Source organism: Petromyzon marinus, chromosome 71 (assembly GCF_048934315.1).
Source record: "Petromyzon marinus isolate PM22_M1 ecotype Great Lakes invasive population chromosome 71, UKy_Petmar_22M1.pri1.0, whole genome shotgun sequence".
NCBI lineage: Eukaryota > Metazoa > Chordata > Hyperoartia > Petromyzontiformes > Petromyzontidae > Petromyzon > Petromyzon marinus.
This window is the reverse complement of record NC_133737.1, coordinates 1,991,869-2,015,952: the sequence shown is the minus strand read 5'-3', so window position 1 is coordinate 2,015,952 and position 24,084 is coordinate 1,991,869. Positions and strand designations below refer to the sequence as shown.

The window sequence follows — 24,084 nt, the reverse complement described above, 5'->3', positions numbered from 1 at the left end:
AAGTGTGTGTGTACAAACTGTGTATACAGGGTGTGTACAAACTGTGTATAAGTGTGTGTGTACAAACTGTGTATAAGTGTGTGTGTGTACAAACTGTGTATAAGTGTGTACAAACTGTGTATAAGTGTGTGTGTACAAACTGTGTATAAGTGTGTGTTTACAAACTGTGTATAAGTGTGTATGTACAAACTGTGTATAAGTGTGTGTGTACAAACTGTGTATAAGTGTGTGTGTACAAACTGTGTATAAGTGTGTGTGTACATACTGTGTATGTGTGTGTACAAACTGTGTATACAGTGTGTGTACAAACTGTGTAAACGGTGTGTGTACAAACTGTGTATAAGTGTGTGTACAACCTGTGTATACAGTGTGTGTACAAACTGTGTATAAGTGTGTGTGTGTACAGCCTGTGTATAAGTGTGTGTGTACAAACTGTGTATACAGTGTGTGCACAAACTGTGTATAAGTGTGTGTACAAACTGTGTATAAGTGTGTGTACAGCCTGTGTATAAGTGTGTGTGTGTACAAACTGTGTATAGTGTGTGTGTACAAACTGTGTATACAGTGTGTGTGTACAAACTGTGTATGTGTGTGTACAAACTGTGTATACAGCGTGTGTACAAACTGTGTATAAGTGTGTGTACAAACTGTGTACAAGTGTGTGTACAAACTGTATAAGTGTGTGTACAAACTGTATACAGTGTTTGTACAAACTGTGTATACAGTGTGTGTGTACAAACTGTGTATAAGTGTGTGTACAAACTGTGTATAAGTGTGTGTACAAACTGTGTATAAGTGTGTGTGTACAAACTGTGTATAAGTGTGTGTACAAACTGTGTATACAGTGTGTGTACAAACTGTGTATAAGTGTGTGTGTACAAACTGTGTATAAGTGTGTGTACAAACTGTGTATAAGTGTGTGTGTACAACCTGTGTATACAGTGTGTGTGTGTACAAACTGTGTATAAGTGTGTGTACAACCTGTGTATACGTGTGTGTGTACAAACTGTGTATAAGTGTGTGTGTACAACCTGTGTATAAGTGTGTGTACAACCTGTGTATACAATGTGTGTACAAACTGTGTATAAGTGTGTACAAACTGTGTATAAGTGTGTGTACAAACTGTGTATAAGTGTGTGTGTACAAACTGTGTATAATTGTGTGTGTACAAACTGTGTATAAGTGTGTGTGTACAACCTGTGTATAAGTGTGTGTGTACAAACTGTGTATAAGTGTGTGTACAAACTGTGTATAAGTGTGTGTACAAACTGTGTATAAGGGTATGTACAAACTGTGTATAAGTGTGTGTGTACAAACTGTGTATAAGTGTGTGTGTACAAACTGTGTATAAGTGTGTGTGTACAACCTGTGTATAAGTGTGTGTACAACCTGTGTATACAATGTGTGTGTACAACCTGTGTATACAGTGTGTGCACAAACTGTGTATACAGTGTGTGTGTACAACCTGTGTATAAGTGTGTGTACAACCTGTGTATACAATGTGTGTACAAACTGTGTATAAGTGTGTGTGTACAAACTGTGTAAACAGTGTGTGTACAAACTGTGTACAAGTGTGTGTACAAACTGTATAAGTGTGTGTACAAACTGTGTATAAGTGTGTGTGTACATCCTGTGTATAAGTGTGTGTACAAACTGTGTATGAGTGTGTAAAAACTGTGTATAAGTGTGTGTACAAACTGTATACAGTGTGTACAAACTGTGTATAAGTGTGTGTACAAACTGTGTATACAGTGTGTGCACAACCTGTGTATAAGTGTGTGTACAATCTGTGTATAAGTGTGTGTACAAACTGTGTACAAGTGTGTGTACAAACTGTATAAGTGTGTGTACAAACTGTATACAGTGTGTGTACAAACTGTGTATAAGTGTGTGTGTACAAACTGTGTATAAGTGTGTGTGTACAAATTGTGTATAAGTGTGTGTGTACAAACTGTGTATAAGTGTGTGTGTACAAACTGTGTATAAGTGTGTGTGTGTACAAATTGTGTATAAGTGTGTGTACAAACTGTGTATAAGTGTGTGTGTACAAACTGTGTATACAGTGTGTGTACAAACTGTGTATAAGTGTGTGTGTACAAACTGTGTATAAGTGTGTGTGTGTACAAACTGTGTATAAGTGTGTACAAACTGTGTATAAGTGTGTGTGTACAAACTGTGTATAAGTGTGTACAAACTGTGTATAAGTGTGTATGTACAAACTGTGTATAAGTGTGTGTGTACAAACTGTGTATAAGTGTGTCTGTACATACTGTGTATGTGTGTGTACAAACTGTGTATACAGTGTGTGTACAAACTGTGTATAAGTGTGTGTGTACAAACTGTGTATAAGTGTGTGTACAAACTGTGTATACAGTGTGTGTACAAACTGTGTATGTGTGTGTGTGTACAGCCTGTGTATAAGTGTGTGTGTACAAACTGTGTATAAGTGTGTGTGTACAACCTGTGTATAAGTGTGTGTACAACCTGTGTGTACAATGTGTGTGTACAACCTGTGTATACAGTGTGTGCACAAACTGTGTATAAGTGTGTGTACAAACTGTGTATAAGTGTGTGTACAGCCTGTGTATAAGTGTGTGTGTGTACAAACTGTGTATAGTGTGTGTGTACAAACTGTGTATACGTGTGTATGTACAACCTGTGTATACAATGTGTGTGTACAACCTGTGTATACAATGTGTGTACAACCTGTGTATAAGTGTGTGTGTACAAACTGTGTATAAGTGTGTGTGTACATCCTGTGTATAAGTGTGTGTACAAACTGTGTATAAGAGTGTGTGTGTACAACCTGTGTATAAGGGTATGTACAAACTGTGTATAAGTGTGTGTGTACACACTGTGTATACAATGTGTGTACAACCTGTGTATAAGTGTGTGTGTACAAACTGTGTATAAGTGTGTGTGTACAAACTGTGTATACAATGTGTGTACAACCTGTGTATAAGTGTGTGTGTACAAACTGTGTATAAGTGTGTGTGTACATCCTGTGTATAAGTGTGTGTGTACAAACTGTGTATACAGTGTGTGTACAAACTGTGTATTAGTGTGTGTGTGTACAAACTGTGTATAAGTGTGTGTGTGTACAAACTGTGTATACAGTGTGTGTACAAACTGTGTATAAGTGTGTGTACAAACTGTGTATAAGTGTGTGTGTACAAACTGTGTATAAGTGTGTGTGTACATCCTGTGTATAAGTGTATGTGTACAAACTGTGTATACAGTGTGTACAAACTGTGTATTAGTGTGTGTGTGTACAAACTGTGTATAAGTGTGTGTGTACAAACTGTGTATACAGTGTGTGCACAACCTGTGTATAAGTGTGTGTACAATCTGTGTATAAGTGTGTGTACAAACTGTGTACAAGTGTGTGTACAAACTGTATAAGTGTGTGTACAAACTGTATACAGTGTGTGTACAAACTGTGTATAAGTGTGTGTGTACAAACTGTGTATAAGTGTGTGTGTACAAATTGTGTATAAGTGTGTGTGTACAAACTGTGTATAAGTGTGTGTGTACAAACTGTGTATAAGTGTGTGTGTGTGTACAAATTGTGTATAAGTGTGTGTACAAACTGTGTATAAGTGTGTGTGTACAAACTGTGTATAAGTGTGTGTGTACAAACTGTGTATACAGTGTGTGTACAAACTGTGTATAAGTGTGTGTGTACAAACTGTGTATAAGTGTGTGTGTGTACAAACTGTGTATAAGTGTGTACAAACTGTGTATAAGTGTGTGTGTGTACAAACTGTGTATAAGTGTGTACAAACTGTGTATAAGTGTGTATGTACAAACTGTGTATAAGTGTGTGTGTACAAACTGTGTATAAGTGTGTGTGTACAAACTGTGTATAAGTGTGTGTGTACATACTGTGTATGTGTGTGTACAAACTGTGTATACAGTGTGTGTACAAACTGTGTAAACAGTGTGTGTACAAACTGTGTATAAGTGTGTGTGTGTACAGCCTGTGTATAAGTGTGTGTGTACAAACTGTGTATAAGTGTGTGTGTACAACCTGTGTATAAGTGTGTGTACAACCTGTGTATACAATGTGTGTGTACAACCTGTGTATACAGTGTGTGCACAAACTGTGTATAAGTGTGTGTACAAACTGTGTATAAGTGTGTGTACAGCCTGTGTATAAGTGTGTGTGTGTACAAACTGTGTATAGTGTGTGTGTACAAACTGTGTATACGTGTGTATGTACAACCTGTGTATACAATGTGTGTGTACAACCTGTGTATACAATGTGTGTACAACCTGTGTATAAGTGTGTGTGTACAAACTGTGTATAAGTGTGTGTGTGTACAAACTGTGTATACAGTGTGTGTGTACAAACTGTGTATACAGTGTGTGTGTACAAACTGTGTATGTGTGTGTACAAACTGTGTATACAGCGTGTGTACAAACTGTGTATAAGTGTGTGTACAAACTGTGTACAAGTGTGTGTACAAACTGTATAAGTGTGTGTACAAACTGTGTATAAGTGTGTGTGTACATCCTGTGTATAAGTGTGTGTACAAACTGTGTATGAGTGTGTAAAAACTGTGTATAAGTGTGTGTACAAACTGTATACAGTGTGTACAAACTGTGTATAAGTGTGTGTACAAACTGTGTATACAGTGTGTGCACAACCTGTGTATAAGTGTGGGTACAATCTGTGTATAAGTGTGTGTACAAACTGTGTACAAGTGTGTGTACAAACTGTATAAGTGTGTGTACAAACTGTATACAGTGTGTGTACAAACTGTGTATAAGTGTGTGTGTACAAACTGTGTATAAGTGTGTGTGTACAAATTGTGTATAAGTGTGTGTGTACAAACTGTGTATAAGTGTGTGTGTACAAACTGTGTATAAGTGTGTGTGTGTGTACAAATTGTGTATAAGTGTGTGTACAAACTGTGTATAAGTGTGTGTGTACAAACTGTGTATACAGTGTGTGTACAAACTGTGTATAAGTGTGTGTGTACAAACTGTGTATAAGTGTGTGTGTGTACAAACTGTGTATACGTGTGTACAAACTGTGTATAAGTGTGTGTGTACAAACTGTGTATAAGTGTGTACAAACTGTGTATAAGTGTGTATGTACAAACTGTGTATAAGTGTGTGTGTACAAACTGTGTATAAGTGTGTGTGTACAAACTGTGTATAAGTGTGTGTGCACATACTGTGTATGTGTGTGTACAAACTGTGTATACAGTGTGTGTACAAACTGTGTATAAGTGTGTGTGTGTACAAACTGTGTATAAGTGTGTGTACAATCTGTGTATAGAGTGTGTGTACAAACTGTGTATGTGTGTGTGTGTACAGCCTGTGTATAAGTGTGTGTGTACAAACTGTGTATAAGTGTGTGTGTACAACCTGTGTATAAGTGTGTGTACAACCTGTGTATACAATGTGTGTGTACAACCTGTGTATACAGTGTGTGCACAAACTGTGTATAAGTGTGTGTACAAACTGTGTATAAGTGTGTGTACAGCCTGTGTATAAGTGTGTGTGTGTACAAACTGTGTATAGTGTGTGTGTACAAACTGTGTATACGTGTGTATGTACAACCTGTGTATACAATGTGTGTGTACAACCTGTGTATACAATGTGTGTACAACCTGTGTATAAGTGTGTGTGTACAAACTGTGTATAAGTGTGTGTGTACATCCTGTGTATAAGTGTGTGTACAAACTGTGTATAAGTGTGTGTGTGTACAACCTGTGTATAAGGGTATGTACAAACTGTGTATAAGTGTGTGTGTACAAACTGTGTATACAATGTGTGTACAACCTGTGTATAAGTGTGTGTGTACAAACTGTGTATAAGTGTGTGTGTACAAACTGTGTATACAATGTGTGTACAACCTGTGTATAAGTGTGTGTGTACAAACTGTGTATAAGTGTGTGTGTACATCCTGTGTATAAGTGTGTGTGTACAAACTGTGTATACAGTGTGTGTACAAACTGTGTATTAGTGTGTGTGTGTACAAACTGTGTATAAGTGTGTGTGTGTACAAACTGTGTATACAGTGTGTGTACAAACTGTGTATAAGTGTGTGTACAAACTGTGTATAAGTGTGTGTGTACAAACTGTGTATAAGTGTGTGTGTACATCCTGTGTATAAGTGTATGTGTACAAACTGTGTATACAGTGTGTGTACAAACTGTGTATTAGTGTGTGTGTGTACAAACTGTGTATAAGTGTGTGTGTACAAACTGTGTATAAAGTGTGTGCACAACCTGTGTATAAGTGTGTGTACAATCTGTGTATAAGTGTGTGTACAAACTGTGTACAAGTGTGTGTACAAACTGTATAAGTGTGTGTACAAACTGTATACAGTGTGTGTACAAACTGTGTATAAGTGTGTGTGTACAAACTGTGTATAAGTGTGTGTGTACAAATTGTGTATAAGTGTGTGTGTACAAACTGTGTATAAGTGTGTGTGTACAAACTGTGTATAAGTGTGTGTGTGTGTGTACAAATTGTGTATAAGTGTGTGTACAAACTGTGTATAAGTGTGTGTGTACAAACTGTGTATAAGTGTGTGTGTGTACAAACTGTGTATAAGTGTGTACAAACTGTGTATAAGTGTGTGTGTACAAACTGTGTATAAGTGTGTACAAACTGTGTATAAGTGTGTATGTACAAACTGTGTATAAGTGTGTGTGTACAAACTGTGTATAAGTGTGTGTGTACAAACTGTGTATAAGTGTGTGTGTACATACTGTGTGTGTGTGTGTACAAACTGTGTATACAGTGTGTGTACAAACTGTGTAAACAGTGTGTGTACAAACTGTGTACAAGTGTGTGTGTGTACAGCCTGTGTATAAGTGTGTGTGTACAAACTGTGTATAAGTGTGTGTGTACAACCTGTGTATAAGTGTGTGTACAACCTGTGTATACAATGTGTGTGTACAACCTGTGTATACAGTGTGTGCACAAACTGTGTATAAGTGTGTGTACAAACTGTGTATAAGTGTGTGTACAGCCTGTGTATAAGTGTGTGTGTGTACAAACTGTGTATAGTGTGTGTGTACAAACTGTGTATACGTGTGTATGTACAACCTGTGTATACAATGTGTGTGTACAACCTGTGTATACAATGTGTGTACAACCTGTGTATAAGTGTGTGTGTACAAACTGTGTGTGGACAACCTGTGTATAAGTGTGTGTGTACAAACTGTGTATAAGTGTGTGTGTGTACAAACTGTGTATACAGTGTGTGTGTACAAACTGTGTATACAGTGTGTGTGTACAAACTGTGTATGTGTGTGTACAAACTGTGTATACAGCGTGTGTACAAACTGTGTATAAGTGTGTGTACAAACTGTGTACAAGTGTGTGTACAAACTGTATAAGTGTGTGTACAAACTGTATACAGTGTGTGTACAAACTGTGTATAAGTGTGTGTGTACAAACTGTGTATAAGTGTGTGTACAAACTGTGTATAAGTGTGTGTGTGTGTACAACCTGTGTATAAGGGTATGTACAAACTGTGTATAAGTGTGTGTGTACAAACTGTGTATACAATGTGTGTACAACCTGTGTATAAGTGTGTGTGTACAAACTGTGTATAAGTGTGTGTGTACAAACTGTGTATACAATGTGTGTACAACCTGTGTATAAGTGTGTGTGTACAAACTGTGTATAAGTGTGTGTGTACATCCTGTGTATAAGTGTGTGTGTACAAACTGTGTATACAGTGTGTGTACAAACTGTGTATTAGTGTGTGTGTGTACAAACTGTGTATAAGTGTGTGTGTACAAACTGTGTATAAGTGTGTGTGTACAAACTGTGTATAAGTGTGTGTGTACAAACTGTGTATAAGTGTGTGTACAAACTGTGTATAAGTGTGTGTGTACAAACTGTGTATAAGTGTGTGTGTACAAACTGTGTATAAGTGTGTGTGTACAAACTGTGTATAAGTGTGTGTGTACAAACTGTGTATAAGTGTGTGTGTACAAACTGTGTATACAATGTGTGTACAACCTGTGTATAAGTGTGTGTATACAAACTGTGTATAAGTGTGTGTACAAACTGTGTAAAAGTGTGTGTGTACAACCTGTGTATACAATGTGTGTACAACCTGTGTATAAGTGTGTGTGTACAAACTGTGTATAAGTGTGTGTGTACAACCTGTGTATAAGTGTGTGTACAACCTGTGTATACAATGTGTGTACAAACTGTGTATAAGTGTGTACAAACTGTGTATAAGTGTGTGTGTACAAACTGTGTATAAGTGTGTGTGTACAAACTGTGTATAAGTGTGTGTGTACAAACTGTGTATAAGTGTGTGTGTACAACCTGTGTATAAGTGTGTGTGTACAAACTGTATAAGTGTGTGTACAAACTGTTTACAGTGTGTGTACAAACTGTGTATAAGTGTGTGTGTACAAACTGTGTATAAGTGTGTGTACAAACTGTGTATAAGTGTGTGTGTGTACAACCTGCGTATAAGGGTATGTACAAACTGTGTATAAGTGTGTGTGTACAAACTGTGTATACAATGTGTGTACAACCTGTGTATAAGTGTGTGTGTACAAACTGTGTATAAGTGTGTGTGTACAAACTGTGTATACAATGTGTGTACAACCTGTGTATAAGTGTGTGTGTACAAACTGTGTATAAGTGTGTGTGTACATCCTGTGTATAAGTGTGTGTGTACAAACTGTGTATACAGTGTGTGTACAAACTGTGTATTAGTGTGTGTGTGTACAAACTGTGTATAAGTGTGTGTGTACAAACTGTGTATATAGTGTGTACAAACTGTGTATAAGTGTGTGTACAAACTGTGTATAAGTGTGTGTGTACAAACTGTGTATAAGTGTGTGTGTACAAACTGTGTATAAGTGTGTGTGTACAAACTGTGTATAAGTGTGTGTGTACAAACTGTGTATACAATGTGTGTACAACCTGTGTATAAGTGTGTGTGTACAAACTGTGTATAAGTGTGTGTACAAACTGTGTAAAAGTGTGTGTGTACATCCTGTGTATAAGTGTGCGTGTACAAACTGTGTATACAGTGTGTGTACAAACTGTGTATTAGTGTGTGTGTGTACAAACTATGTATAAGTGTGTGTACAAACTGTGTATAAGTGTGTGTGTACATCCTGTGTATAAGTGTGTGTGTACATACTGTGTATGTGTGTGTACAAACTGTGTATACAGTGTGTGTACAAACTGTGTAAACAGTGTGTGTACAAACTGTGTATAAGTGTGTGTGTGTACAGCCTGTGTATAAGTGTGTGTGTACAAACTGTGTATAAGTGTGTGTGTGTCCGGCAAAACAACCCCCTACCTCCTCGCGGTGCCGGACGGGCAACTCTGTCGTGGACAGCGCTGTGGGGGGAGATCCAATTTTGATTGGCTCCTCCCCTCATGGCATATGTGTCCACCACAGGGGCTAAACGGGGGCTCTGGACGGGTGCGAGGGGCTGGTAACCCCTCCACCTTCAATTAATTACTACGAAACTACGAATTAAACTGAAATATGTAACAACTAAGCTTGTGCCGGAGGCCCCGGGGGGCCAGGCGTCTATGACGTCTCCTGGCCAAACCCCAATTGGCGGAGCCAGGAGATTGAATACCTACCCTCGGGGCTACTCCAGAAACAACGAAAAGCCACTACGGTTGGCCACGTGGAATGTTCGAACGCTCACTGCAGAGGAGAGGCTGCCACTCCTCTGTCGGGAGCTGGACCGGTACCGCCTGGATCTATGCGGCATTCAGGAGGTCCGGTGGACCGGCTCTGGCTCCTGCCACCATGAGGGGTGGACAGTCCTCTACTCGGGGCAGCAGACTGCCAAACAACAAGGTGTGGGTCTTCTTTTGAACAAAAGAATGAAGGGGGCGTGGGAGCGTGGCGGTGAGGTGTGGGAAGCTGTAAGCCCCAGGCTACTTTGGGCTCGCCTTCCCATCAACCGGAGGCGAGGAATGGTGGTCGTGGTTACTTATGCCCCCACCGAAGATGAACATCCGTGGAGGGATGCAGGCAAAGCCGATGAGTCAGATGCCTTCTATGACCTCCTGTCACAGGTGCTGGCTAAAGTGGCCCCTCGGGATAGAGTCATCATGTTGGGTGACTTCAATGCCCGAGTTGGTCATGATACTGGCACCTGGTCTGGAGTGATTGGAGGGCATGGGCCAGATCAGCTCAATAACAACGGTAGGAGGCTGCTAGATTTTTGTGCAGCCCATGGGCTTGTAATTACCAACACGCTGTTCCGGCATCGGCGCATCCACACAACATCATGGATGCATGCCGGGTCCAAGCAAGAACATCTGCTGGACTACATAGTGACGGACCAGCGAATGCGAGCCCATGTCCTTGACACCAGGACCTACCGTGGAGCTGATCTGCCCTCTGACCATCGACTAGTCATCTGTAAGATGCGCCTGCCATTCTTCCACTCCGGTGGTAGGTGTACACCCAGGACCCCATTCCAACCTAAAGTGGCCTGGTCTCAGTTATCTGATGAAAGTTGCAAGCGAGAATTTCATCATCGCTTGCGGCTGGGATTGGCATCGTCCCCGACTCCTCCTGATGTCGAGGGTAAATGGGCGAGGTTTAGGACTGTGACTCATGCAGCTGCAATGGCTGCTTTGGGTACGCGGTCCAGACCTCCCCAGACACCCTGGATGACAGAAGAGTTGTTCACGATGGTTGAGAAAAAGCGACAGGCCCACTGTCATCGGCTACAGAATCCCACGTCAGAGAATGAGGAGGCTTACCGCAGCCTTCGCTCGGAGGTTCGGAGAGCCGTGAGGCGCTGCAAGGATGGGTGGTGGTCGCGGGTTGCTGAGGAGATGGAGTCTGCCTCAGTGGCCCGTGATCACAAATCTCTATTTAACGCCATCAAAAAAGTAACCTGCAGCGCCACACCTATTACCATCATTAGGGGAAAAAACGGTGATCCAATTTCCGACCCCCAGGAACAGGTTCGCAGATTTGCTGAGCATTTCTGTGAGGTCCTGGGGGAGGGAAAATCCCTCAGCCAGGAAAACATCGTGGCACAAAGTGAGGATGACCCTGCTGAGGCTGCGGTGCCTCAAATATTGGATGAAGTCACCCCCTGTGAGTGGCTGGCTGAGGTGCCATCTGCTGAGGAAGTATTGAAGGCGATCCGGAGTCTGAGACCAGGAAAGGCAGCGGGCAGAGATGATCTCCCAAGCGAAATGCTGAGGGAGGGTGGCGTTTGTGCACAGACTGCCCTATATGACATTATAACAACAGTCTGGACCACTGGACGGGTTCCGCAGGATTGGAAGGATGCCCTGGTGGTCCCCCTTTTTAAGAAGGGGGACCGCACAGACTGTAACAACTACAGGGGCATCTCACTCCTCAGTGTGCCGGGAAAGGTCCTGGCAAGGATTATTCAGCATCGCCTTGCCAGGCACGCTGAGGAGAGGCTTGCGGAGCCCCAATGCGGTTTCAGGAAAGGGCGGTCCTGCACAGATGCCATATTTTCTGTCCGTCTGCTACAGCAGAGGTGTAGGGAATTCCAACAAGACCTACATCTCTGCTTTATTGACCTGGTCAAGGCCTATGATACCATCAGTAGGCCTGGGCTCTGGGTCGTTCTTCGTGCTTTTGGAGTACCTGACCCTCTGCTCACGATCATTAAGGACCTTCATGATGGTGAGCGGGCCCGGGTAAAACTACGTGGCCGGGAGTCGGAGCCATTCCCTGTACACCTTGGGGTGCGACAGGGATGTCCTCTGGCTCCCACATTATTTAACATCTATTTTGACCACGTAGTTCGTGAAGCCTTCAATAGCTGTACCGGGGGAATCTCCATATGGTACAGATATAATGGGAGGCTAATCGATGCCCGGGTGCGGTCAAGGGATGGCTCCCTATTGCTCAACCACGTTATGTATGCTGATGACTTGGTAATAGCTGCTCAGTCAGAGGAGGAGTTGGAGACGCTGCTGCTGAGACTGGAGCGTGCCACTAAGAGGTGGGGCCTTACCATCAGCCCCACCAAAACTAAGCACCTGCCTGGGTATTTTGTACCATCGGACACTCCACCCCCACAACTCCCAATCGGTGATGGGGCAGTTGTGGAGAGAGTGGAGAGTTTCCCATACCTGGGCAGTGTGCTTATGACTGGCTCCAGTTTAACAGCAGAGGTCTCACTCCGAATCAGTCGAGCGGCAATATCTTTTCATCGGTTGCGTAACGCTGTGTGGAAGCTACCTGGTCTGTCGCTCCGCACTAAGCTTCAGGTCTTCTCGGCCATGGTCATTCCCTCCCTTCTCTACGCTTGCGAAACGTGGACCCCCCTAATGGAACATCTTCGCCGGTTAGAAACATTTAGGCTGGCCTGCCTACGATCCATCCTGGGTTTAACCAGACTGGATTGTGTGAGGAGCTCACAAATCCTTGAAAGATCTGGGCAGGGTCCCATCGGTGAGCTCCTCCGGCAGGCAAGGCTGCGATGGCTGGGTCATGTTGCCCGCATGCCCAGCCACCGCATGCCAAAACAGCTTTTGTTTGGCCGGATTGAGGGGGCTAAGCGGGCGCGGCACGGGCTGGAGAAGAGATGGAGTGATGTGGTACAGGAGGACGTGGAGCTGAGTGGACTTGCCGATGACTGGTACCAGCGGTGTCAAGATCGGCCTCTGTGGAGGAGGCTCGTGAAGGATGCTACTGGGCAGTTGGAGGCAGTCGCCCTCCAACAACAAAGGAGGGCGGAGGAGCGACGCTCACAACAGCGAGCGGAGCGCCGGGTGGCTAAAGCACAGCAGGTTGGCACAGTAGGGGGCACAGGTGGTGCATCAGCCAGTCATCTCAGTCAGTCAACCCGTGGCACCTGGGTCTGCCCCGTGACCTCCTGCCAGCGGGCGTTCGACACTTCACGTGGCCTCAGGGTGCACATAGCCTGGCACAAGCGTCGTGGTGACGTCACCGCCACTTAGTGGCGAATGGCGGTTGTTGTTGTTGTTGTTGTGTACAACCTGTGTATAAGTGTGTGTGTACAAACTGTGTATGTGTGCACAAACTGTGTATACAGTGTGTGTGTACAAACTGTGTATGTGTGTACAAACTGTGTATAAGTGTGTGTGTACAAACTGTGTATACAGTGTGTGTGTACAAACTGTGTATACAGTGTGTGTGTACAAACTGTGTATAAGTGTGTGTGTACAAACTGTGTATACAATGTGTGTGTACAAACTGTGTATAAGTGTGTGTGTACAAACTGTGTATAAGTGTGTGTACAAACTGTGTATACAGTGTGTGTACAAACTGTGTATACAGTGTGTGTGTGTACAAACTGTGTATAAGTGTGTATGTACAAACTGTATAAGTGTGTGTACAAACTGTGTATAAGTGTGTGTACAAACTGTGTATAAGTGTGTACAAACTGTGTATAAGTGTGTGTGTACAAACTGTGTATAAGTGTGTACAAACTGTGTATAAGTGTGTATGTACAAACTGGGTATAAGTGTGTGTGTACAAACTGTGTATAAGTGTGTGTGTACAAACTGTGTATAAGTGTGTGTGTACATACTGTGTATGTGTGTGTACAAACTGTGTATACAGTGTGTGTACAAACAGTGTAAACAGTGTGTGTACAAACTGTGTATAAGTGTGTGTACAAACTGTGTATACAGTGTGTGTACAAACTGTGTATGTGTGTGTGTGTACAGCCTGTGTATAAGTGTGTGTGTACAAACTGTGTATAAGTGTGTGTGTACAACCTGTGTATAAGTGTGTGTACAACCTGTGTATACAATGTGTGTGTACAACCTGTGTATACAGTGTGTGCACAAACTGTGTATAAGTGTGTGTACAAACTGTGTATAAGTGTGTGTACAGCCTGTGTATAAGTGTGTGTGTGTACAAACTGTGTATAGTGTGTGTGTACAAACTGTGTATACGTGTGTATGTACAACCTGTGTATACAATGTGTGTGTACAACCTGTGTATACAATGTGTGTACAACCTGTGTATAAGTGTGTGTGTACAAACTGTGTATGTGTGTACAACCTGTGTATAAGTGTGTGTACAAACTGTGTATAAGTGTGTGTGTGTGTACAAACTGTGTATACAGTGTGTGTGTACAAACTGTGTATACAGTGTGTGTGTACAAACTGTGTATGTGTGTGTACAAACTGTGTATACAGCGTGTGTACAAACTGTGTATAAGTGTGTGTACAAACTGTGTACAAGTGTGTGTACAAACTGTATAAGTGTGTGTACAAACTGTATACAGTGTGTGTACAAACTGTGTATAAGTGTGTGTGTACAAACTGTGTATAAGTGTGTGTACAAACTGTGTATAAGTGTGTGTGTGTACAACCTGCGTATAAGGGTATGTACAAACTGTGTATAAGTGTGTGTGTACAAACTGTGTATACAATGTGTGTACAACCTGTGTATAAGTGTGTGTGTACAAACTGTGTATAAGTGTGTGTGTACAAACTGTGTATACAATGCGTGTACAACCTGTGTATAAGTGTGTGTGTACAAACTGTGTATAAGTGTGTGTGTACATCCTGTGTATAAGTGTGTGTGTACAAACTGTGTATACAGTGTGTGTACAAACTGTGTATTAGTGTGTGTGTGTACAAACTGTGTATAAGTGTGTGTGTACAAACTGTGTATATAGTGTGTACAAACTGTGTATAAGTGTGTGTACAAACTGTGTATAAGTGTGTGTGTACAAACTGTGTATAAGTGTGTGTGTGTACAAACTGTGTATAAGTGTGTGTGTACAAACTGTGTATAAGTGTGTGTACAAACTGTGTATACAATGTGTGTACAACCTGTGTATAAGTGTGTGTGTACAAACTGTGTATAAGTGTGTGTACAAACTGTGTAAAAGTGTGTGTGTACATCCTGTGTATAAGTGTGCGTGTACAAACTGTGTATACAGTGTGTGTACAAACTGTGTATTAGTGTGTGTGTGTACAAACTGTGTATAAGTGTGTGTACAAACTGTGTATAAGTGTGTGTGTACATCCTGTGTATAAGTGTGTGTGTACATACTGTGTATGTGTGTGTACAAACTGTGTATACAGTGTGTGTACAAACTGTGTAAACAGTGTGTGTACAAACTGTGTATAAGTGTGTGTGTGTACAGCCTGTGTATAAGTGTGTGTGTACAAACTGTGTATAAGTGTGTGTGTGTACAACCTGTGTATAAGTGTGTGTGTACAAACTGTGTATGTGTGTACAAACTGTGTATACAGTGTGTGTGTACAAACTGTGTATGTGTGTACAAACTGTGTATACAGTGTGTGTGTACAAACTGTGTATAAGTGTGTGTGTACAAACTGTGTATACAGTGTGTGTACAAACTGTGTATAAGTGTGTGTGTACAAACTGTGTATACAGTGTGTGTGTACAAACTGTGTATAAGTGTGTGTGTACAAACTGTGTATACAATGTGTGTGTACAAACTGTGTATAAGTGTGTGTACAAACGGTGTATAAGTGTGTGTACAAACTGTGTATACAGTGTGTGTACAAACTGTGTATACAGTGTGTGTGTGTACAAACTGTGTATAAGTGTGTATGTACAAACTGTATAAGTGTGTGTACAAACTGTGTATAAGTGTGTGTACAAACTGTGTATAAGTGTGTGTGTATAAACTGTGTATAAGTGTGTGTACAAACTGTGTATAAGTGTGTGTGTGTACAAACTGTGTATAAGTGTGTGTGTACAAACTGTGTATAAGTGTGTGTGTGTACAAACTGTGTATACAGTGTGTGTGTACAAACTGTGTATACAGTGTGTGTGTACAAACTGTGTATGTGTGTGTACAAACTGTGTATACAGCGTGTGTACAAACTGTGTATAAGTGTGTGTACAAACTGTGTACAAGTGTGTGTACAAACTGTATAAGTGTGTGTGTGTACAAACTGTGTATAAGTGTGTGTGTACAAACTGTGTATAAGTGTGTGTACAAACTGTGTATAAGTGTGTGTGTACAAACTGTCACGGTCAGACATTTGTGACTATGTATGACGAGGGGAGGAGGGGTGACGTCACATCAAAATGCGCAACTTTAAATATAGACAACACGTTCTATTTAATTAAATAGACTTTTAATTAAATATTTTCTCATACACCAGAGTGTAGCGCCACATTAAATACGCACTACAATGACAATAGTTTAAAGCGATTTGAAGCATGTTTTATTTTTTTTTGGGGGGGGGGGCAGAGCTTTGTGACGTCATATTTGAGGGGGGGGTCTGACTTTTTGTGACGTCGTGTCACAAGGGGGGGGGGTCAAAAATCGCGTGACGTCATTTATGGACGTGTGTACAAACACACGTCCATAAATGATGATTATTGCTTGTGTTGCAGTCGAAACGTCGTGAGAATTTTATTGTTTATTTTTATTATTTTATTGTTTCCCTTCTACGTGACTTTACCGAAAGAACCAGGAATATGAATCCCTGCAGTCACGAAAGCTTTAAATCAAAACATTATCTTGGTCGTGTGTGATTGACAATTCGCATTATCTCTTCTGAATGACCCAAGGTCTAATACTTTCATACTGACTTGGTTCATGATTAACCGTGATTTGTGGTATACCATAGTTGTTACCACGGATATTACGAGGGTTTAATTAACATTTGTTCCCAGTCTGTATTGACAGGGATCCTTGATTCTTATTCTCAAGTTATATTTTGATATCCTGAGGTTTAAGATATAGCTAACCTTCAAACCTTACTGTTGTATTAAAAAAAAAACCCCAGTTAGCTCATAACGATTAACTGCCCTTTGTTGTATATGCTGGGTATTGTAAATTTAATTAAAATAATAAATATTTAATGCAATTTCAAAACATGCATCATTATCCGAAATTATGGTTAATTTATACAAGTCTGTGCATAAATTATGCTGCTTAGAGATATAATCGTATTAATTTATGCGAATGTGTGTGATTATGTTAATGCAAGCCATTATGATAATTAGGCCCTCCCTCATTGTCGAGGGTAGTATTACCAATCGGGATAATACGATTAATGTATAAAGTTATGCAGGTGTGCTGTAAGTATGCTAGAATAAGCTCGGCTTCGTTGTCTCGGTTCGTATTATCACTCGGTATAATACAATTATTCTCGCTTTAACATTTAACGATTATGTATTAGTGTGTTTATGTCAGGTCTCCAAATTCAAATCTCACCGCAGGATACAGTTCTTATAATTAAGATTATTACACCATGAACTTAGGAAAGAAACACTCAAACACTTCTGTGTTAAGCAATTTTAATTTCTAAACATAACACTCTAATATGCAAACTCTTATGCTTGGAATTGTCAACACAGTACTCCTGGAGATGTTCTCCTCATCGATCCATACATTTAACCCTCAATGATCACGTTGTTAAATTGGGTAACAGAATAATCGATTAATTCCTTAGAATAACGCGAACATATATGGTGATAGGAAAAAGTCCTTAAAATTCATATGAAGGGCAATAAAGAAACATGTCCCGATGGCAAAAGTATACGGCAATGAATTCATTGGGAAGATTATGTAGCTTTAACTTTAACATAGCCATAGCCATTTCTGGGACCAGTCAAGCTAATCACTCAGCCATTTCAATGCTAAATTCTATGCTAATTCCTTTGTCAACGCGCTTTATGTCTTCTCACACAGCTTAAAGGTCGCGATCTGAGCGTGGCTCTTTCACTCCAGCGCTGTCCTCCAGACAGTCTCGTCCCTTCACCTGATGAAGGCCGCTTGTGTTGTGGCCGAAACGTCGTGAGAATTTTATTGTTATTTTATTTTATCAATTTATTATTTTATTCTCATTCTACGTGAATTTACCGAAAGAACCAAAGAAGATGAATCCTTGCAGTCACGAAAGCTTTAAATCGAAATTTAAAGATGATGTAGTTACGAAATGTCTTGGGACAATGGTGTGCGACAGTCTGCCTGCTTCAGCAAATGCTCATCAATTGGCTGAGGCTTCAATTAATTCGCGGGCAAGATTCTGTGATCAAAAGAACGATTTCAACACAATATTCTCCTTGTGAGTGTGTAGATTCGTAACGTAGGTTTCTAAACGTTGGGTTTCATCAATTAATTCATTGGTAATAGTTATGCAATTAAAAAGAAAGTGAAAAAAATAACGACTGAAATACTTCTAAATGACTATCCACGTAACTCAATGGGCCGCAATGTTCCTCGTTATCAGCTAGTAGTTGACGCACTTATCATGAGTCTTCTTGTACGTGTTAATGTGTGAGTGTTGTTGATCTTCTTGCATTAAGCAAACGCCGAGGTGGGGCATCCCTTGTATCAAAAATGTGTTTGTCCCCTGCGGAGAGGTGAGGGTGTGAGGGTGGGCGTGTCTTACAAACGGTGGGCGTCTTACAAACGGTGGGCGTGCCTTACAACGGTGGGCGTGTCTTACAACGGTGTGCGTGTCTTACAACGGTGTGCGTGTCTTACAACGGTGGGCGTGTCTTACAACGGTGTGCGTGCCTTACAACGGTGGGCGTGTCTTACAACGGTGGGCGTCTTACAACGGTGGGCGCGTCTTACAAACGGTGGGCGTGCCTTACATCGGTGGGCGTGTCATAGAAACGGCTTTGTTGCTCTCTCTCGCTCGGGGCGTCGGCTTAGCTGCCCGTCCGCTGACAGCAGCAGGCTCCTTCCACTGCTGGAGGAGCTGCGCCGCACGCGCTCCCTCCTGCCCCGTGCTCTTTGTCGATGCCCGACTGCGCGTGCAGTTCGTTCGCCGGCGGCAGACGCCCTTGCTCGTTATTCTGTTGCTCGGCTGTGGCTGCTGGTGGGAGCCGGCACTCTGGATGGAATGACTTTGAGCGACGCTTCTCCTGTCGGCTCTAAACTCGCGTTCGGTGACACGTCGCTACTCGGCGAGTCTCTCCATCCCCGGTTGGTTGCAGAGTCTCACCCCGGAGCTTGCCGCTCGCCGCCCTCTTCTGAGAGAGCTGTCTCCTGCCGAGCTGTCCCTTGTCGAGCTCCCCATGTCGAGCTGAACTGTGTGTGTCGTAGGAATAGGTTTCACCCTTTTTTTAACTGGCACAAAAACTGGCACCTCTATTCAAGGCATCATGTTTGCAATAACCACAACACAAGCAGTCAAAATGCAAAGAGTATTATACTCTGATAGTGCGCTGTTCTTGAGCCGCACGCCCCCTGGCGTCCCCCGGCCCAACACCAATGGAGACCAGGCTCCAGGAAAAGCCAGGGGGCGTGCGGCTCAAGAACAGCGCACTATCAGAGTATAATACACTTTTGTTTGCATTTTGACTGCTTGTGTTGTGGTTATTGCAAACATGATGCCTTGAATAGAGGTGCCAGTTTTTGTGCCAGTTAAAAAAAGGGTGAAACCTATTCCTATATCTTGTTACTGGCAAAGGAGGTCTCATGATGTGTGTCGTGTTGCTGTTTTTAATCCGAAAAATCTCCCCTCTGCGCCTCTCTTGCGAGAGAAAAAGAAACAGATGCTTACTCCGTCATGCTCTAACCCCCCCTCCCCTCTTCCCTTGGTGACCCCGGCTGCTTTACATCAAATTGATGGTTGTTTGCCCTCCCAACCCCTCTCTTCGCGGTATCCGCTAAGGGAGGGGACGCACCGTTCATACGTTTTATGGCTACCATGTGTTTGTGTTAAATTGTTGGAAGACAAAGGCGGCCGGGGAGGCTCTGATTTAATGGAAAACATTGATCTGGTCTTTGTGTTTGACATATTTCTTGTACCTCTAATGAATTAGCCTAGGTCTAATCTCTTGTGATTATCATTTGGTTTGTGTTTAACCAAGATTTGTAATGTACCATTAGATGTTACCTCCGGTATTTCAAGGCTTTGATTAACTTTTGCTCCCTGTCTGCATCCAGGGATCCGTGTTTTTTTATTCTCGAGGTCAGAGATATCCCAAGGGCTGGAGATATAACCAAGCCCTCACTTTCTTGACTGCCAGAATTCACATTCCTTGGTTCTCTTGGTGAAGTTACATAGATAGAAATATACAATAGGAAACAATGTGAGTTGAATAAGGGTGAAATAAAATAAGTAATAATGAAGCCACTAATATAGACTGCAGTCTATCATGTCGACTTATTCTTATAGCCAAGCTTTAACTTTTTCCATACAAAAAAAATATCAGTTATAATGTCCGTTTGCCTTGTGCTCTGTGTCCGTGCCTGTGATTCTGGATATTTGTTTGTGAACTGTCAACAGTGCCAAGCAGGTGATGGTATTTGGTCCTTTGGCAATCTGGAGATTTTGCAGATCGTGGTTAACCTCCCTTTGCCCCCGGAGTTTATTATTTAATGGCCTTTCACGACCTCCAGATGCTCAGTGCTTGTGGGAGGTAGCAGGTTTGAGGGTGTTTATTTATTTTATCGATTATTAATCAAAAATGGCAGAATTATTCTTACTCTTTGGTTCTATTCGGTAAAGTCACGTAGGTAAAAAATAAAACAAAAATCACGTTTCGGCTACAACACAAGTGGCCTTCATCAGGTGAAGGGACCAGACTGTCTCGAGGACAGCGCTGGAGTGAACACAGCCAAGCTCAGACCGCGACCTTTAAGCTGTGTGAGAGGAATTAAGGTGCCTTGATAAAGGAATTAGCATAAAAAATAGCATTTAATTGGCGGACTTAGCATGATGAACGGTGTAGAGGGGGTGAACATGTGCAGGCCGGCGAGGTGGGGAGGGGGAGTTTACATATTGATGGTGTGAAAAGGGAATTTTAAGAAGCTGCGAAAGTTTGGGGTACCACGACTTGAAAAAATATACTGTACCATTGAAAATTAGTTTAATGTTTGGTTTGATTTAGAACATCTTTCCAATGGTTGCTTAATTTGAAACCATCCTCTTGGTTGAAATTGTGTCTGTGCTTGTAAATCTGAATTGCCTCGTGGACAAATCTCATAAAAACCCGTGGGTTTGCAAAGAACCTTGGTATCGGAGAAAATTATATCGTGATCACCCACAACGTTGTAACAGTGATCAGCCACGGCAGAAGAATTCGTTTTGCCGTGTTTCAAATCTGATTTGTGCTCGCGAATTTGGTCAGAGACATGTCGCTTCATCTCCCCGATATAGCAATCACCGCAGGTACAACTCAATTTGTAAACCCCGGAGTACTGTAAGTCAGGAATGACATCCTTCACGAATGGGATCAGATCACAAATTTTGAGTACTGTGTTGAACCGGACCTGGATCTTGTGTTTGTTTAGAATTTTGGAAACCTTTTTAGTAACGCCTGCAATATATGGAAGTGTGATGGTTTTGACCGGAGTATCAAGTGGTTGTTTCTGTATGGAGGGAGAAACAGCTTGGCGGATGGTATTGTCAGAGTATCCATTCCTTTTGAGGGCCAAGATGTACATGTTTTAATTCACTGGTCAGGTGGTGTTGGTGCAAAATGCAAGAATTATTCTGAATATAAATTTTGGAAAAAGGCCTACACATATACAACACCTTGGGAGAATTTCTCTGTCCAAGGGAGGTTCGTGACCCCTGCTGTTTTCGTCTTTTGTTTGGTTTTGGGGTTTTTCCTTCACGGCGGCCTTCTCTTTAAGTCAACTGGGGATTTCCCGCAGAATCTCATTAGCCCTCCACCCCCCACCTTTGGGTTTGCCATTTTTTTATTACATTTTATAACTTCCTCAGCAGGCTTGTGAGTAATTATCCTCCAGCAGTCTTTTGTGTGGCAAGGCAGGAGGCAGTGGGGGATGGGGGGGACTCACCCTTTCTGTGCCCCCAGTGCTACATCCCGATCAAAATGATTACAAAACAATAGAAAGAATCAATATAATAACTTTATGGAAAAGGCATATTTACAACATGCTTTTCGAGTGTTTGTGATGAGATGATACAAAACAACTGAGTTGCTGGGGCGATAAAGCAAGCGCCATATAAATGCTAAAATTATTATAACATAGTGTAACATCGTGAATGCTTCGGAGATTATTGGCTCTGGCTCCTGGCTAGAGATCTACCCAACCCACAGGTCCGCAAATACTGGTTGCTCTTACTCTGCAGGTTGAACCTAGGAATGTAGTGTTCAACTTCACGTTATTGTAATTAAAAGCCTGTGCCAAGGCTGAATCTATTGGAGCTTCATTGTCTCAACCTTACACATCTACAGGGTCTCCATTTGACTTTGTATTGTCTAAGAAGTCCACCCACACCTCCACTTCCACAAACTGCTGGGAGTTGCCTCGCTCTGCCTCACAGTCAGAATTCTCCTCCTGCTTCACGTTGCCTCCATCGATGTGAAGGCCCAATTTTGGAGTTGAATCTTCATCTTCACATTTTACCATCACTTCTTCGCTCTTCCCCATCACTTCTTCACATTTCACCTTCGCCTCTTCAAAATCCACCTTGATACATTTCATTGCGTCCAAGCTGGAAGTAAATTCTGGTTCTTTTTTCAGCAGGGATGGGCTCATTGCAGCACTTTGACTTTCAGAAGCCGATTTCAGACTCCGCTCCTTGGGGCTCTTCTGATACCTGTGTGTCCTCTGGTGTCTTTGAAGATATGATGACCGTGCAAACGCCTTCCCGCACAGAGTGCACTCGAAGGGTTTCCCTCCTGTGTGCGTTCTCTGGTGGTCGTGAAGAGTTGATAACCGTGCAAATGCGCTTCCACACAAACTGCACTTAAAATGTTTCTCTCCCGTGTGTGTTCTCTGGTGGATCAGAAAACCTGTTGACCATGCAAATGCCTTCCCACACACACTGCACTTGAAGGGTTTCTCTCCTGTGTGTGTTCTCTGGTGTTTTTTAAGAAGTGATGACTCTGTAAATGCCTTCTCACACACAGTGCACCTGAAGGGTTTCTCTCTTGTGTGTGATCTCTGGTGGATCAGAAAACGTGTTGACCATGCAAATGCCTTCTCACAGATAGTGCACTTGAAGGGTTTCTCTCCTGTGTGTGTTCTCTGGTGGATCTGAAGACTTGATGACTGTGCAAACGCCTTCCCGCACAGAGTGCAGTTGAAGGGTTTCTCTCCTGTGTGCGTTCTCTGGTGTTTTTTAAGAACTGATGACCGTGCAAACGCCTTCTCACACAGAGTGCACCTAAAGGGTTTCTCTCCTGTGTGTGTTCTCTGGTGTTTTTTAAGAAGTGATGACTCTGTAAATGCCTTCTCACACACACTGCACCTGAAGGGTTTCTCTCCTGTGTGTGATCTCCGGTGTCTCTGAAGATCTGATGACTTTGCAAATGCCTTCTCACAAACAATGCACTTGAAGGGTTTCTCTCCCGTGTGTGTTCTCTGGTGGTCGCGAAGAAACGATGGCCGTGCAAATGCGCTCCCACACACCGTGCACTTGAAAGGTTTAGCTCCTGAGTGTGTTCTCTGGTGGCTCCTAAGATGTGATGACTGTGCAAATGCCTTCTCACACACAGTGCACTTGAAGGGTTTCTCTCCCGTGTGTGTTCTCTGGTGGTCGTGAAGAAACGATGGTCGTGCAAATGCGCGCCCACACACAGTGCACTTGAAGGGTTTCTCTCCTGTGTGTGTTATCTGGTGACTCCTAAGATGTGATGACTGTGCAAATGCCTTCTCACACACAATGCACTTGAAGGGTTTCTCTCCTGTGTGTGTTCTCTGGTGCACTTTAAAACAAAATGAATTTGAAAATGTCTTCTCACACAAACTGCACTTGAAATGTTTCTCTCCCGTGTGTGTTCTCTGGTGGGTCTTAAGATCAGATGAACTTGAAAATGCCTTCTCACACACAGTGCACTTGAAAGGTTTCTCTCCCGTGTGTGTTCTCTGGTGTGTTTTAAGGGTGAATGAATCTGAAAAGTCCTTCTCACACACAGTGCACTTGAAGGGTTCATCTCCTGTTTGAGTTCTCTGGTGCCATGTCACACTTCCAGTACAATCCGTGCTGTTTGCATCCTGGTCCCATTGTTGTCTTGTTGAACCGGGCTGCGCCGAGTGCCTTTGCTCCATCAGACCAATTCTGCTGAGGAAACGTCAGAAGACGCGTCAGCTGCAGACAGAAAAAAATATCCACACCATCTACGTCAGTATTGAGGCACAGAGGAATACATTTATAGACATAGTCAAACATGACTTACATGTCTATATGTATTCATATATTCAATATATTCCCCAA

General features: G+C 42.2%; 1 protein-coding gene across 7 annotated transcripts in view; it reads right to left on the bottom strand.

Moving 5' to 3' along the window:
• LOC142906819 (uncharacterized) overlaps positions 1-24,084 on the bottom strand; it is a 138,780-nt gene that overhangs the window by 77,186 nt on the left and 37,510 nt on the right. For 2 of the 7 annotated variants that reach the window (XM_076055397.1, XM_076055402.1), the window contains one exon: positions 21,753-23,931. The exons of 1 other annotated variant lie outside the window; for it this stretch is intronic. In XM_076055397.1, coding sequence (XP_075911512.1) covers positions 22,086-23,931 — 1,846 coding nt within the window. In that variant the 3' untranslated portion in view covers positions 21,753-22,085. Of the gene's footprint in view, positions 1-21,752; positions 23,959-24,084 lie in introns of those variants that run through there. 4 more of the 7 variants (XM_076055398.1, XM_076055401.1, XM_076055400.1 and 1 more) reach the window with 2 other exon arrangements.